The sequence below is a fragment of the Emydura macquarii genome, unplaced genomic scaffold (assembly GCF_026122565.2).
Source record: "Emydura macquarii macquarii isolate MOO-44397 ecotype Brisbane River unplaced genomic scaffold, CSIRO-AGI_Emac_v2 contig_719, whole genome shotgun sequence".
Lineage (NCBI taxonomy): Eukaryota > Metazoa > Chordata > Testudines > Chelidae > Emydura > Emydura macquarii.
The window spans coordinates 4,139,968-4,153,451 of record NW_027130856.1 but is presented as its reverse complement, the minus strand read 5'-3'; the positions used below and the strand labels follow the sequence as shown (position 1 = coordinate 4,153,451).

At 37.7% G+C, this 13,484-nt stretch overlaps 1 protein-coding gene across 9 annotated transcripts in view; it reads left to right on the top strand.

Moving 5' to 3' along the window:
* PARD3 (par-3 family cell polarity regulator) overlaps positions 1-9,669 on the top strand; it is a 641,307-nt gene extending 631,638 nt beyond the window's left edge. For all 9 annotated transcript variants that reach the window (XM_067542623.1, XM_067542631.1, XM_067542629.1 and 6 more), the window contains 2 exons: positions 4,002-4,129; positions 7,538-9,669. In XM_067542623.1, coding sequence (XP_067398724.1) covers positions 4,002-4,129; positions 7,538-7,931 — 522 coding nt within the window. In that variant the 3' untranslated portion in view covers positions 7,932-9,669. The remainder of the gene's footprint in view (positions 1-4,001; positions 4,130-7,537) is intronic.
* Positions 9,670-13,484: the final 3,815 nt, after the last annotated feature.

Here is a 13,484-nt window from a genome sequence, read left to right as displayed (position 1 = left end):
TCACTTAGGATAGTCTGCACTGCAATTAGACACCCACAGCTGGTCCGTGCAAACTGACTTGGGCTCGCAGAGCTAAGGAGCTGTTTAACTGCAGTGTAGACATTTGGTCCTGAGCTGCAACTCTAGCTGTGGGACCCACCTACCTTACAGGGTCCTAGAACCCAGGCTCCAGCCCAACCCCGAATGTTTATACTGTAATTAAACAGTCCCACAAGCCTGAGTCTCATAAGGCCAAGTCAACTAGCATGAGGCAGGCACGGCCTTTTAATTGCAGTGTAGACATACCATTAAACACGTAAATAACTGGCCTGCTTTTCAGATGTATTCAGTAACTATGATTTCAACTGACTTTAATAGGAGTTGCAGGTGCTTGTCATTTCTGAAAGTCAGGTAAGTTGATTTAGGTGCCTTCCTTAAGATCCCTCAGCTTGAAAATGTTGGCCATAGAGTGAAATTTTCAAACTTGGGTGACTAAGAATCCAAGTATAGACCCCTCAGAAACTGTCCATGGGCCTGATGCCATAATAGCCCACATCCCTGCACCCATACAGAGACTTTTTGTATGGTCTTAGACTGGCATTAAGGAGTCTCATGCAGATTTAAGTGCCTAACTTTAAATGTCCACTTATGACATAACCTAAGGTTTAATGTTGGTTCATCTATAAACATTTTTAAAGCATCTATCACTTTAGTAATGTTTCCATGATAACTTTATTTAGATCAGTATGTTGTGTGTGTGTATTCATGTGCATTCATGCTTTGTAGGCTTCACTGTCCTGCAAAACCCTGAATTTCATAGCAGCTTTTAGCCAACAGCGCCAGCCTTTTTGACCAAAACTGCTCTGACAAACTGAGAAAAGCCCATATTTAAAAGACAAATAAATAGACACAATTATTTACATGATCAAGATTTTTAATGTTTTGAAATTTGAAAAAGTGGCTGAAAAGTCAGTTTCATTTAGGCCCATTCAGGTAAACTGCAAAGCAGCTTGCTGCTGTTTTATAATGTCTTGAATTTAAAAGGGCTGGTTGCAGAATCCTTCTGCATTCTGTAAGATGCTCTAGAGTCCTATAACCTGCATTGTGAAACGAGTGAAACATTAATGCCCTCGCAAATGAACAGGGAAACAATTTAGATCTATTATCCGACCGTATTACTCATCAAACAGGTAGATTATTCTTTGTTGCCCACTGCATAACTATATGCACTATCAGTTTTGCCAACCCCAGGCATTCAAAATTAATGAATCAGGTTTCCAGAAATCATGAGATTGGCTTAAAATCATTATTTTTTAAAATAAACATGAATAATAAATATGTGAGGAAAAGGTTATTTGCCTTCTGGTTATTGAATGTTTAGGGTGCTTTTTCATTGCAATTTCAAGATTTTCTCTATAATCTTTCTGTAACCAGAATGGCTAGAATCTTACTCATTTTTTTTAAATGAAAGTTGAAATTCTCATGTAATCACTTGCCTTCATAATTTGGGGCATTAAGTAAAACACAGAATATCATAAGATTCCCAAGAAAGTCAGGAAAGTTGGCAACATTGCACTGAAGAAGAAGTGAAATGCGCTTCTCTTCATTTATGTCTGTCAAGTGTTGTTAGGAAATTTGTCTGTGTGAATTATTATATATGTATATTCAGTACAGTTGTTTATCTCACTGAGTTTCCTGTTTATGTCGCTGTTTGTGAGTTTATTGCCTCATCATCACACATTTCTTTTAAAGGGTTTTTTGTTATAAATATTTTTATTGAGGCTTTTTAAGAGTAAATCTCTAAAATAGGCACCATAATTGTATCATGGACTCTCTTACACATGCTTCCCTGCACCAGTCATTTTCAGTGTTATGCTTTCAGACTGATTCTCTTACACTATAATCTTCTACTAACAAGTAAAACCATTGCTCTCCAAATTTTATCTGTCAGATTTTGAGCTGCAGCTGATGTTCTGTCTGATGTCAGTCTGTCTGTCTGTTGTTCAAAACAGAGGTTCTAACAGCTGCAGACCTGTCTCACATTTTATGTTTATGGGCTACTTTCAAGTACCTGAATATATATTAAAACAAAGGAGCAGCTTAAGTCAAGAATTACAACTTTCTGTTTTAACATTTGCCTTCAAAATGTAAGGAGCTTTTGAGAACTCTTTTATTTTTCAGAAGTTTGTCAGCCACTACTGTGTGTGTCTGCTGCAAAAATTATAATGGCAGAAAACAAAAGAGATGTTTAGTGGGAGTGAAAGAGATAGAGGAAAAGGAAAAAGGTGGCTGAATATAACTCATTTACCAACACGGCTAATAATTTTTTAGAGAGAAGCTAAAAAATGTGGGTTTTTTTAAATAACTAGTTTTCATTTCTCTCTCGCGCGCGCACACACACACAAACGACATTGTTTGCTCTATTGGCAACATACTGAAAAGCTTGAAACCATGAAATCTGAAGTATGTTCATATTGGAGTCTTGTAATGCTCTGTACTATCAAAACAATAACCCATTTTCATCTCAATCCAATGTATCTCAATCCAAGAATTTCAATGCCAGTTACAGCCTGGCTGGAATGGTATTTGAAATCCTTGCCATGAGGTATGGATTGCCCTAGTCTCTCCACAAGACTTGCTAGCATTTTCAGTGGAAGGATTCTATTTACTTGATGAATGGATTGTATCCAAGCAGAGAGAAGGGGTATTCTGCCTGGTATATTGTACATAAATTCCATGTGTGTACTTATTTCTTAAGGAAGTCCTCAAGTTATGCTGCTAAAGACTAAGGGCATGTCTACACAGGGATAAAAAAACCTGCGACTGGTCAGCTGACTCGGGCTCTGGGGCTGAAGAATGCTGTGTAGATGTTCAGGCTCAGGCTGGAGCCCAAACTCTGGGACGCTGCAAGCCCAAATCAGCTGATCCAGGCCACCTGCAGCTGTGCCACAGGGCATTTATCCCTGTGTAGAGGTATCACAAGAATCTGCATTTCAAAGGTGCTCAGCATCTGCTGCTCTTGTTATAGCCACTTGGAGTTTTAAGTGCTCAGTGCCTCTGAAAATCTGTCTTTAAATAAATAATCCACCATTCTTTATTTTACAGTCTCTACTTAGCAGATGCCACCGACTACCAGTTAAGGATTGTAGGTTAGAGTAGTAGTAGGGAACTTTCTATATTTGGTAGTACTATAATTAGAACTACCAATTGAAGGCATTCAAAACCTGTGCTCTGTACAGACACAGCAGAAGGGGGTTTGTGATTGTGACTCCCTGATTGCCTGGCCTCAGAGCAATTTCAAGATGCAGCAGGCAAGCGGACAATTGGGTCTGACTGAATCTCATTTTGCCATAATTCCTGCACTTCCCTCCATTTTCCTTGTCTCCCTTTTCCACTCCTGACATATTCCCGGCCCCCCACCCCTCTTACTCAGGACAATGCATACAAATAAGGAAGGCAGCAAATAGTGGAGCAGAGGCAAGAGGCAACTGTAGCTTCCTTCATACCAGATAGCAATTCCCCCTGTGCACGGGGCTCTTCAAATGGTGTATGTTCACTTTGCTTTGTAGCTGACTAGAGAATCCAGCCCTACGTATGCATCTTACTGCATTACATGGCAAGAAGCAGGGTTTACTTTCATTTGAACTAATTAATGTCCAAATGTTAGGGTTAGATTCACATTAGGTCAGATCTTCAGCTGGTGTAAATAGCTATTGCATCACTGACGTGATACCGATTTACATCAGAGGAGGATCTAGCCCATTGATTTCACATGGAGTTAGGTATTCCTTCATACAAGAGTGAATCACAGTCTGACCCTTAGTATTTATTAGATAACATTTCAAGAATGGAGGCCAGACTGAAAGATAGCCCACAGCAGAGGACATTGTCAATTTGAACAGCGTGTTGATGATATTTTAAAGTCTCTGTGTGTAGATATATAACAGTCATTTAATTAGTCGCTCCTGTGTAGATATTTTTATGCTTTGCTTGATTATATTTTTTAACTTTTCATATTCTAGCCAAACTCCAAGACATACTCACAGAGTGGCAGACATTCTGTATCTGTAGAAGTTCAGATGCAGCGGCAACGACAGGAAGAAAGAGAGAGTTTCCAACAAGCTCAACGCCAGTACAGTTCATTACCCAGGTATAGTAACTGTCTAAAACTATTTGGTTTATGTAAGCTTGGAACTAATTTCTTTTGTGGAAGAAAAATGCTGTGCTTAGTGCATGCACTTCATTGGACAGAGATATAAGGAGTAATGCATGCAAAGAGGAAGAGGCATCCAAATTCCATAAGCATGTAGTGGCTTTTTATTTCAGAGGATTACTTCAGAGATGACTACAGTGGGAGCTGAGGGCACTCAGCACCTTATAGAATCAGCACCTTAAAGGTCACTATCTAGTATCATTTTCCATCTTTAGAAAAGAATGTGTTACATATGAAATAGATCAGAGGAGAGAAGCATATTGAGGGGTGTCTGTACCCTTTTTGTGTATCATATTTTTTGTGTTGTTTGATTTCTTATCAAACAAAAGTCAGTCTTATGATGCTGTTACAGACGTAGATGTAAAAAAAAACCCCACGAGATCCAAAAAAAAAGAACATGGAGACAACCATGAAAAGCTATCCAAAATTGAGCCACATCCAAGTTTCTGGCATACGGGTTTCTTCAAACTTACTGGATCATTAGCATTGGAATGCTGACAATTAATATACTTTTGTCTAAACAAATCTGTATTTATAACAAGTTCACAGGCCAATGAACTGCTTAGAGTTAATTAAAAAAAAAAAAAAAAAAGCCAAATATGAAGTAAAATGAATGGTCAGAATTTTATCCAGCTTGTAGTGTATGTTACATAAGAAGGCTTATATTTGAACACCAGATAGTTTTTAGAATTCTCAAACATTGATCTATAAAGTGGCTTAAACGACAAACCTCAAATAAGTTTTACTAAGGAGAAGTATGTTTTAGGCATTTTTGTGTGTCTTTTGGAGGATGAAGTAATTAAAAAAGGAAAATAAATATCAAAAGGTTCTGATTCAGTGGACAAACCTCAGATTAACTTTGGCACAGAGTGGCTTTATTAGGGGCTCATGAGTGTGGGTATGAAGAGATGTCACAGGAAGTCTCTCTCTAGCCTTGTTAGTACTAGGATTTTGCAGACCTTGTAATTCTCAAAGGGTACCGCTCCACCAGTGGATTGTTGTGATATAAATAAGGCTCAGACAGGTTCAGAGGATTAGGTGACATGGCGGTAAAAACACCAAACCTGTATAAATAATAATATAAAGGGCTCGCTTGAACAAACTGGAGCCCATTTCAGTCCCATTAGCCCTGTTAAGGCATAGAACACCTGGGAAAGTCTAAATCCTGCATTTTGAACCTGTGTTTTGGGTTTTGCTGTCATAGCTGTTGCTGTAGTATCAAAAAGCTGGAGACTGGTTGTAATGCAAAGTTCCAAGTGAAGAAATTCATATTTTTAAAGAGAAATTTCATTGACCACAAATTTGGAAAATAACTGTAGGAAACAGAGAAGCTTACTCATAAGAGTGTAAGAGAGAAATTTACTGAATCTGTTGATTAGTGTAAAAAATTACAAGTAAGCGAATCAGAATGTTTTTTAATGTGCAATTGATGAGTGTTTAATTACAGTGTTCGTATCACCCTTCACATAGCTACAGACACAAGGTAACTCAGCTCAAGGTAAAAGGAGGTGTTAGAAAATTGTGCTGCTGAAGTTCTGTGGCTCAAAAAGAGTTACGTGTAATAAAACAATAAAATGGGACGTCAGGGAGCTTTTCAATCATCCAGATTGTTCAGAGATTTTTGAGTAATCTAGAAAGAAATCTCCATATCACTAGTATCATTCGGTCCCAAATTCATTGATACAATTACCGTTTTATGATTAACGCCAGTGCATTAGTTTTATTCTTAAACTTGGTTACTTTCCATCTTGCGTAACTTCAAGCAGCCTAATTTTTTACTTTTTAAACTTAAAATGTTGAGTGCTTTAGGGAAATAAAAACTCTTCTGTCATATTTAATAAATCTTCCCAAGAAGACAACACAAATGGTCCAACTAATTTTGAACTAGTACCAGAAAACAGTAATTAGATAAAGTCTATTCAATTAGTCATTATCATTTCCATGTGAAACTGTTCTAAGTAACCTTTAACTCCAAGCGAATCTTTCATATTGAAAAGTTATCTTGCCATATTGTACTCTAAGGAGGGTCATTCACTTTTTTCTTGTTCCAGTAAGTAATAGAGCCACAGCCCAGAGACCTTGTTTTGTAAAAAAGAGTTATGCGAACATCGACAATAATAATAATACATTACATTTATATGGAATAGTAAAAGTTTTCATCCAGTGGTCCGAAAGTTCATTACAAACATAGTTGTCTCCAAATTACACATGTGGAAAGAGAGAAACAGAGAGGATAAGTGACTTGCCATAAGTCTATGGTGGTAAGATTACCTAGGTCTTCTGACTCCCAGCTCACATTCAATTCACTAAGCCAAACAGAGTTCTGTTGTTACTCTATGTGCTGACATGAAAAACTGAGCTATATATACAGCAGCTAAATTACTTTCTTATTGATTAATGCAGCAATATATTTTGTTTTACTGCTAGATTCTCTTACACTAATTTTAATCTCAAAGTGGGTATCTCTCTTATTCCAGCACAAAATTGTTTTACTTTATCATATCCAATCTTATTTTAGATTCATAAAAGCATCTAGTGGCTTGATAGTAAATTAAGGATATTTCAAAACAATAATGTTTCCTTGAAATAATGTGGTGATTTATTGCAAAAAAGCAATAAGAATTTGTAATTTCTATATGCATTTGATTTATTTGTCTACCCTGTGGAGTCAGAAAATGAACAAAATAGGTTATCTCTGCTGTTCCTTTCATGAACGATCTAGCATGCTGGGAAATAGTTCTGATAGTATAAAACGCCCTGACTCTGGAATCTGGATGAACAAAACCTCATTGGTACTGTACATCCACGAAGCTTTTTGACAGCAGACTTTTACAACTTTAAAGCAAGTATTTAAAGGATCAACCTGTTGTGTTTTTAATCACATAGGAGTCTAGATTTAAATCTTTTGTAACTGACTTATCATTCATTACACCTACTTGCTGTTGTCAGGTTTCTCTGGCATTGTGATGATATTTTTCTAGACTGTTTTGTTGGTTTACAGTTGAATTATAACGTTTTTAAAGATTCTAATTATTGTTGTAGTACTGTCTGCCAAATTCCATACACCTACTGCAGTGCTTTGGAAATACATCTAAAATGCAGAAGAAATGGTTACTCTAAGCAAAAGAGACAAAGTGGCCATTGGGGGGGGGACACTTATCAAGAACTCTACTCTCTGCAAAGTCTACTAGTTGTCATAGCAGAGTGTCCTATCTAGGGGGAAAAATTTACTTTATGAAAAAGTTTACTTGACTATTGAATCCCCATTCTTCTAATGATTCTTATTTAAACATTAAGAGGCTCCTGCAGATTTTTTTTAAAACATTTTTCTGTTCTTATTTTCAGGCAAAGTAGAAAAAATGCAAGTTCTGTATCTCAAGATTCCTGGGAGCAGAACTACTCTCCTGGTGAAGGGTTCCAGACTGCAAAGGAAAACCCCAGGTATTCCAGCTACCAAGGATCAAGAAACGGCTACATGGGAGGACATGGCTTCAATGCCAGGGTAATGCTGGAAACACAAGAACTGCTCCGTCAAGAACAGAGGCGGAAAGAGCAACAACTGAAAAAAAAGACATCTTCTGAAGAGCCTAGCAACCATGACTCATATAAGAAAATTCAGGACCCTAATTATGTCCCTCCGAAAGGCCCTTTTAGGCAAGATGTACCACCTTCACCATCTCAGGTAGCCAGGCTGAACAGATTACAAACTCCAGAAAAGGGAAGGCCATTTTATTCTTGAGTTGAAGAAATAGATGATCAACATATCATGCAATAAGGAACATTTTCATATAAAGACTTGTATTTCAAAAACTGTTTAAACTGATGGTACTAAGGAATATATCTGTTGTCTGTTTCAGTGCCTTTAGCAATATGGGCAAAGAATTGATAGGCCTTATGTCTTTGCCATTCTGTCCCAAGTGTTATATTCATGGAAGGATTTTCCACCATTTGACAATCATACTGTAGGTAAGCAACACGTTGGTTACCCCAAGCGTCCTAACCCAGTCCAGTAGCAATCAATGGCTTATTATTAGGATTTGCTATAATGTGCTCTACTTTTCAGTGAGTTATTGCACCAACATACAGCATTGTGGCATAAAATTAAAGAATTTGAAGTTGAAGAAGGCATTGGCACATCTTTATTATTTCTCTTGGGGTGGGGGCAGGGTTACATATCACTTTTGAGTGATAGGACTTAAGTCTACTCAAGAGCACAGTTCTAAGATGTTTTATGGTGGAGTCATTTACCATCTTTGTTGATCAATATTTAATTGTCTATATGCTGACAAACTGTTTTTCTCCTGTTTTGCGGACATTCTCTTTCTCTCTCTCTCAGCTCATAGAAAAAGTCTTTATCCTGATTCATAAGCAAAACAATATTACGGCTTTCAGTTCTGCTGGGAATCCTGTTACAATGTCTTATATCTTAACACATGGTACTTTACCAGTGAAATAACTAAAGAGAAGATACTGTATTTATAAATCTCAGTCAAGACTATGACAGATATATTTGTTCTTTCATGAAATATGGGGAATTGTGGAAAAACATAAGGCTGGGTTGCGATTTGTTTTTCTTTAAAATGTATCACGACGTGAAAATTTTATCTACGAAAAGATTTAGGGAAGAATCACCCACAATCATAGTATATATGATTATAATTAATTTGTCTTTATTGTGGCAGGATTGGGAGGGAGGGGCTTAAAGCAAGACAAAGTGAAATGAAACATTCTTTTTTTATCAGAAAGCTAAAAATAAACAAAAAACCCCAACAAACAGCCACCCCCCCCTCCAAATTTTTCTTTCTTTAATTTGTAAAGTTTTGTGAATAATCACCTTGTGCTTCCATATACTGTACCTTTGCATTGTGGTACCACATTAAAAAGAAACTCTAAAGTGTATGAATAAGAGATAAATGGAGAAAATCTGTTACACATCATCCTGAAAACATGTTAGTGTCCAAAAATAACTGAAATAAAAAGATTGCTCTAGCAGTGATATTTTAATGTGCATATGGGATATGAGACTTTCTTTTGCAGCAGCTGTTTTTATGTTTGTTGGTCTGAACTTCATGTAGGGTAAAAATATAGCTGGGTTGCTAAAGTGCCTGCAAATCCTCATGTGAAAAGGCTTGAGATTAAGACTCAACATATCATGCTTGAAAGAAAGAAAGAAAGAAAAAAAATCGTGTATTGTGTGATTTAAAATATGCCTTTTTTTTTTTTTTTTTACTGGCACATTTTATTTTTACATCAACCAGTTTTTAGAATATATGTGAAATTTCAGCACATGTATCTGTCTTTATGCCTGTTTGTTAATGGTTTTCGTTTTGTTAATAATGTACTCCAGTGTTTAAAAATTGTTACTAATGTAAGCACAGTGACATTGGATGACAATGGCTCTTTTACGCAGAGTTTACAAAACTGTGTAAAATGGCTTTCTCTGTACATATGAAATTTAGAATAAAAGGCTGTTTCCATTCTGGTCTTAGCATTACCTGTTCTATTCCTTAGGATTGCCTGTAGAACATTATGAAAACTGCAGCAGTTATTACCTTTAAAAATATTTAACAGATGCTATGTTATCACATTCCTTATGGTTTATGTCTATCTTTTTGTGAGTGCTTATAAATATAGACTGAAAAGAAACGAATTATAGCCCATTTGAGCACCTAAAGACCCTCCCAGAAAAAAATGCACTAAAATCTCTTATATTTTTAGAGCAGACCTGTGACATTAAAACCAAATTCTGTGACAGTCCTCAAAGGCCATTCGCTCTACACATCTCCAGTGGAGGTAGGGATGGGATGAGCAAAGAATCCATAATTTACATAGATCCATTGGCCTAAATTCCCTGCTAAGCCAGAATGCATGAGTTGTGGTTGCTGCTCCAACACCAAGATTGCAGAGGTTTTTACAGAATGTCTGCACTAGTGCTCCATAGTAAAAATGGATGAGATTCTGTTCCCAGCAGGCCAGCATGAAGAACCCCTCTACAAAGAAAGTTTATTCAGGCTTTGCTCAGGGTTAAGATTTTGGCCCTTACAGAAAGATGTCAGCATTGGACAAAACTTGAAAAGAGAAGGCTTATAGGGGCTAATAACAAGAATATTTGCTATAAGCTGGGGATGCATCAGTTGGAAGTGACAGAGGAGGAGAAACACCTGGGCGTAGTGGTTGATCACTGACTGTTGACAGATTGATCACAGAATGACTATGAGCCGCCAATGTGATGTGGCCGTGAAAAAATCTAACATGGTCCTAGGATGCATCAGGCAAGATATTTCCAGTAGAGATAGGGAGGTGTTAGTACCATTATACAATGCACTGGTGAGACCTCATCTGGAATAGTGTGTTCAGTTCTGGTCTCCTATGTTTAAGAAAGATTAATTCAAACTGGAACAGGTGCAGAGAAGGGCTACTAGGATGTTCCGATTAATGGAAAACCTTCCTTATGAGAGGAGACTCAAAGACCTTGACTTGTTTAGCCTAACCAAAAGAAGGTTGAGGGGAGATATGACTACCCTCTATAAATACATCAGAGGGATAAACACCAGGGAGGGAGAGGAATTATTTAAGTTCAGCAGCAATGTAGACACAAGAACAAATGGATATAAATTGGCCATCAGGAAGTTTAGACTTGAAATTAGATGAAGGTTTCTAACCATCAGAGAAGTGAAGTTCTGGAACAGCCTTCCAATGGGAGCAGTGGGGGCAAAAAACCTAGCTGGCTTCAAGACTGAGCTTGATCAGTTTATGGTGGGGATGGTACAGTGGGACAGCCTAATTTGGCAATTAGCTGATCTTTGACTACTAGCGGTTAAATATGCCTAATGGCCTACGATAGGATGTTAGATAGCGTGGGTTCTGAGTTACTACAAAAAATTATTTTCTGTCTGTCTAGCTGGTGAATCTTGCCCACATGCTCAGGGTTTAGCTGATCTCCACATTTGGGGTCAGGAAGGAATTTTCCTCCGGGCAGATTGGCAGAGGCCCTGGGTTTTTTTTGTCTTCCTCTGCAGTATAGGGCACAGGTCACTTGCTGGTGGATTTTCCATACCTTGAAGTCTTTAAACAATGATTTGAGGACTTCAGTAACTCAGTCATAGGTTAGGGATTTATTACAAGAGTGGATGGGCGAGGTTCTGTGGCCTGCGTTGTGCAGGAGGTCAGACTAGATGATCATAATGGTCCCGTCTGACCTTAAAGTCTATAGATAAAACAATGTTATTGTGCCAGTGATACTCTGTTTCCCGCATTAGTATTGAAGCTGGTCTGCTTTTGTCCCTTTTCACACAGCTTCTTCTGTTCTGGGACCCTGCAGTAGTATCAGTCATAATCCTATATGTGCATGACATCAGTTTGTTGCCAGGACAATAATAACATCAAATAATGCGCTGTGACTTTATTGTAGGCTCTCAAGGGGGAGGTAAAGATTGGACTGCAAGATGCACAAGCAGTTTTTGATGCACAAATATATCTAAGACTTAATTTTGAAAAGTAGCCTACATTTTTGTGGCATGCAATTGAGAGTAGCCAAGTAATTGCACTCACAGTTTTGCAGGCCCGACTACCATCTAGATATCTCACCTCTTGACTGTGTCCACAAACCAGCTAATTTGATGTTGCGATGGTAGCGTTTGTACACGCAAATAACTGGGGGCCCAAATTTCATCCATAAAAATGGAAAAAAGATTGAAGTCCTTTTTCAGAATTAGGCCCTTGATGTTGTAAGAAAAAGGAACATGCATTGAAAAGTATGAAAAGCCAGATGAAAGGTGTTTTAAGTGCAAATATGGTGTATGTTAAAGTTTGCCCTTGCATGAAAGTCTGTCTTCAATGTGTTAACAATTTGCCATAATTAGAAATGTTCATGAAAATAGGCAGATGTTCTCTTTGGGCAATGTCTGTGTTATGTTAGCTAAGAATATGGTATTTTTCTTGCCTTCATCATGCTGTCTTCTTCCTGACATAGCATAGATAGGATTTCTATTATTAACTTCCATAAGTTGCAAAGGGCGATAAGGGGGAGGGAGCAAGATGCTTTAAGAGAACTGACCTTTAAATCTGACTAGTGAGTAATCCAAAAGCTAATTAAACAAAGTACATTACTACAGCAGTTCATTTGGGGACCAATTAACGTTATGAAACTAACTCCGGAGGGTTAGTGTATCTAAGAATGGTGGCGAGACAGAATTTCAGGGAGTTTATAGAGGGATCCAGCAGTGGATTTTGTCTTACAGAATCAGTCAGCATTCTTTTTCTCACTACATATCCTATCATGTTTGAATCATCCTGGTATTTTAATCAAAATAATTTGCAAATGCTATTGTAATTCCATGGGAGAGTTTTATATTATGAATGTATGGGTCTTCTGCCTTTCTGTAAAAGTATGTTTCCCTTCTTGCTGGAGAGCCTCCCTAGAAACAAGACTGTGGCCTCAGAGAGTTATTTTTGCTGGCCCAGATATTTTAAAATATATCTTTTGAAGACTCTTGCCATCAAAAACACTTAAAATGGCTCGGTGCCCACCATAACACAGACATGAAGTACAATTGCCATTTATTGCTGGCAAACAGCATCAAGGACAAGAAAAGAAATTTTTAAACAAATCCTGACTTTGGATACATTGTTCAGGTTTGAAGAATCTACTAATATCTGGCTCACGTTCATTCTGTTTATGAGTGTCAGTGGCATAGCATTTTTCTATGCTGCTTCTGTTGGGAAGAAGCACTGGCCAGACAATGAGGAGATGTGCCAGATGAGCAGTGTCGGCTGAAGACAGGATATGCTTGAGTAATTCAAACCTTTGAACTTATGTTGTTGAGTCTTAAAGTGAATTTGGATATTACATGTCCTGGCTTGCAACTCTATTTTCAAACATGCCCTTACTTTATTTGCCAGGCTAGACTGTTTCTTCATCTCATTCTACAGTTTTTAGGACTTGTCAGGAGCCATGCACAGCATGCAAATACAGGACAAAATTCACATATTCTTCATCTTACCTTTGTGTCACCCCACCCTGGGCTTGCAAACTCCTTTTTAAAATCACATATCAGTGAAAATATTCTGTTACAATAAAGTGTAAATTGCAAAAGCGAGCACCAGCCCTGAGAACAGAAAATATTAAAATAAGTTTGATAAAGCGCAGGGGGGAAATATCAATCACAGGCAAGAACCAGCCTAGAGTAGTAATGGGTGCTGTGCCATTAAGAGAAGAAAATAAAGGCAACTGAATTCAGAAGCAGACACAAAATGATGCAGATCCAAAATGGGAAAAAAACAGTGAGGGTCA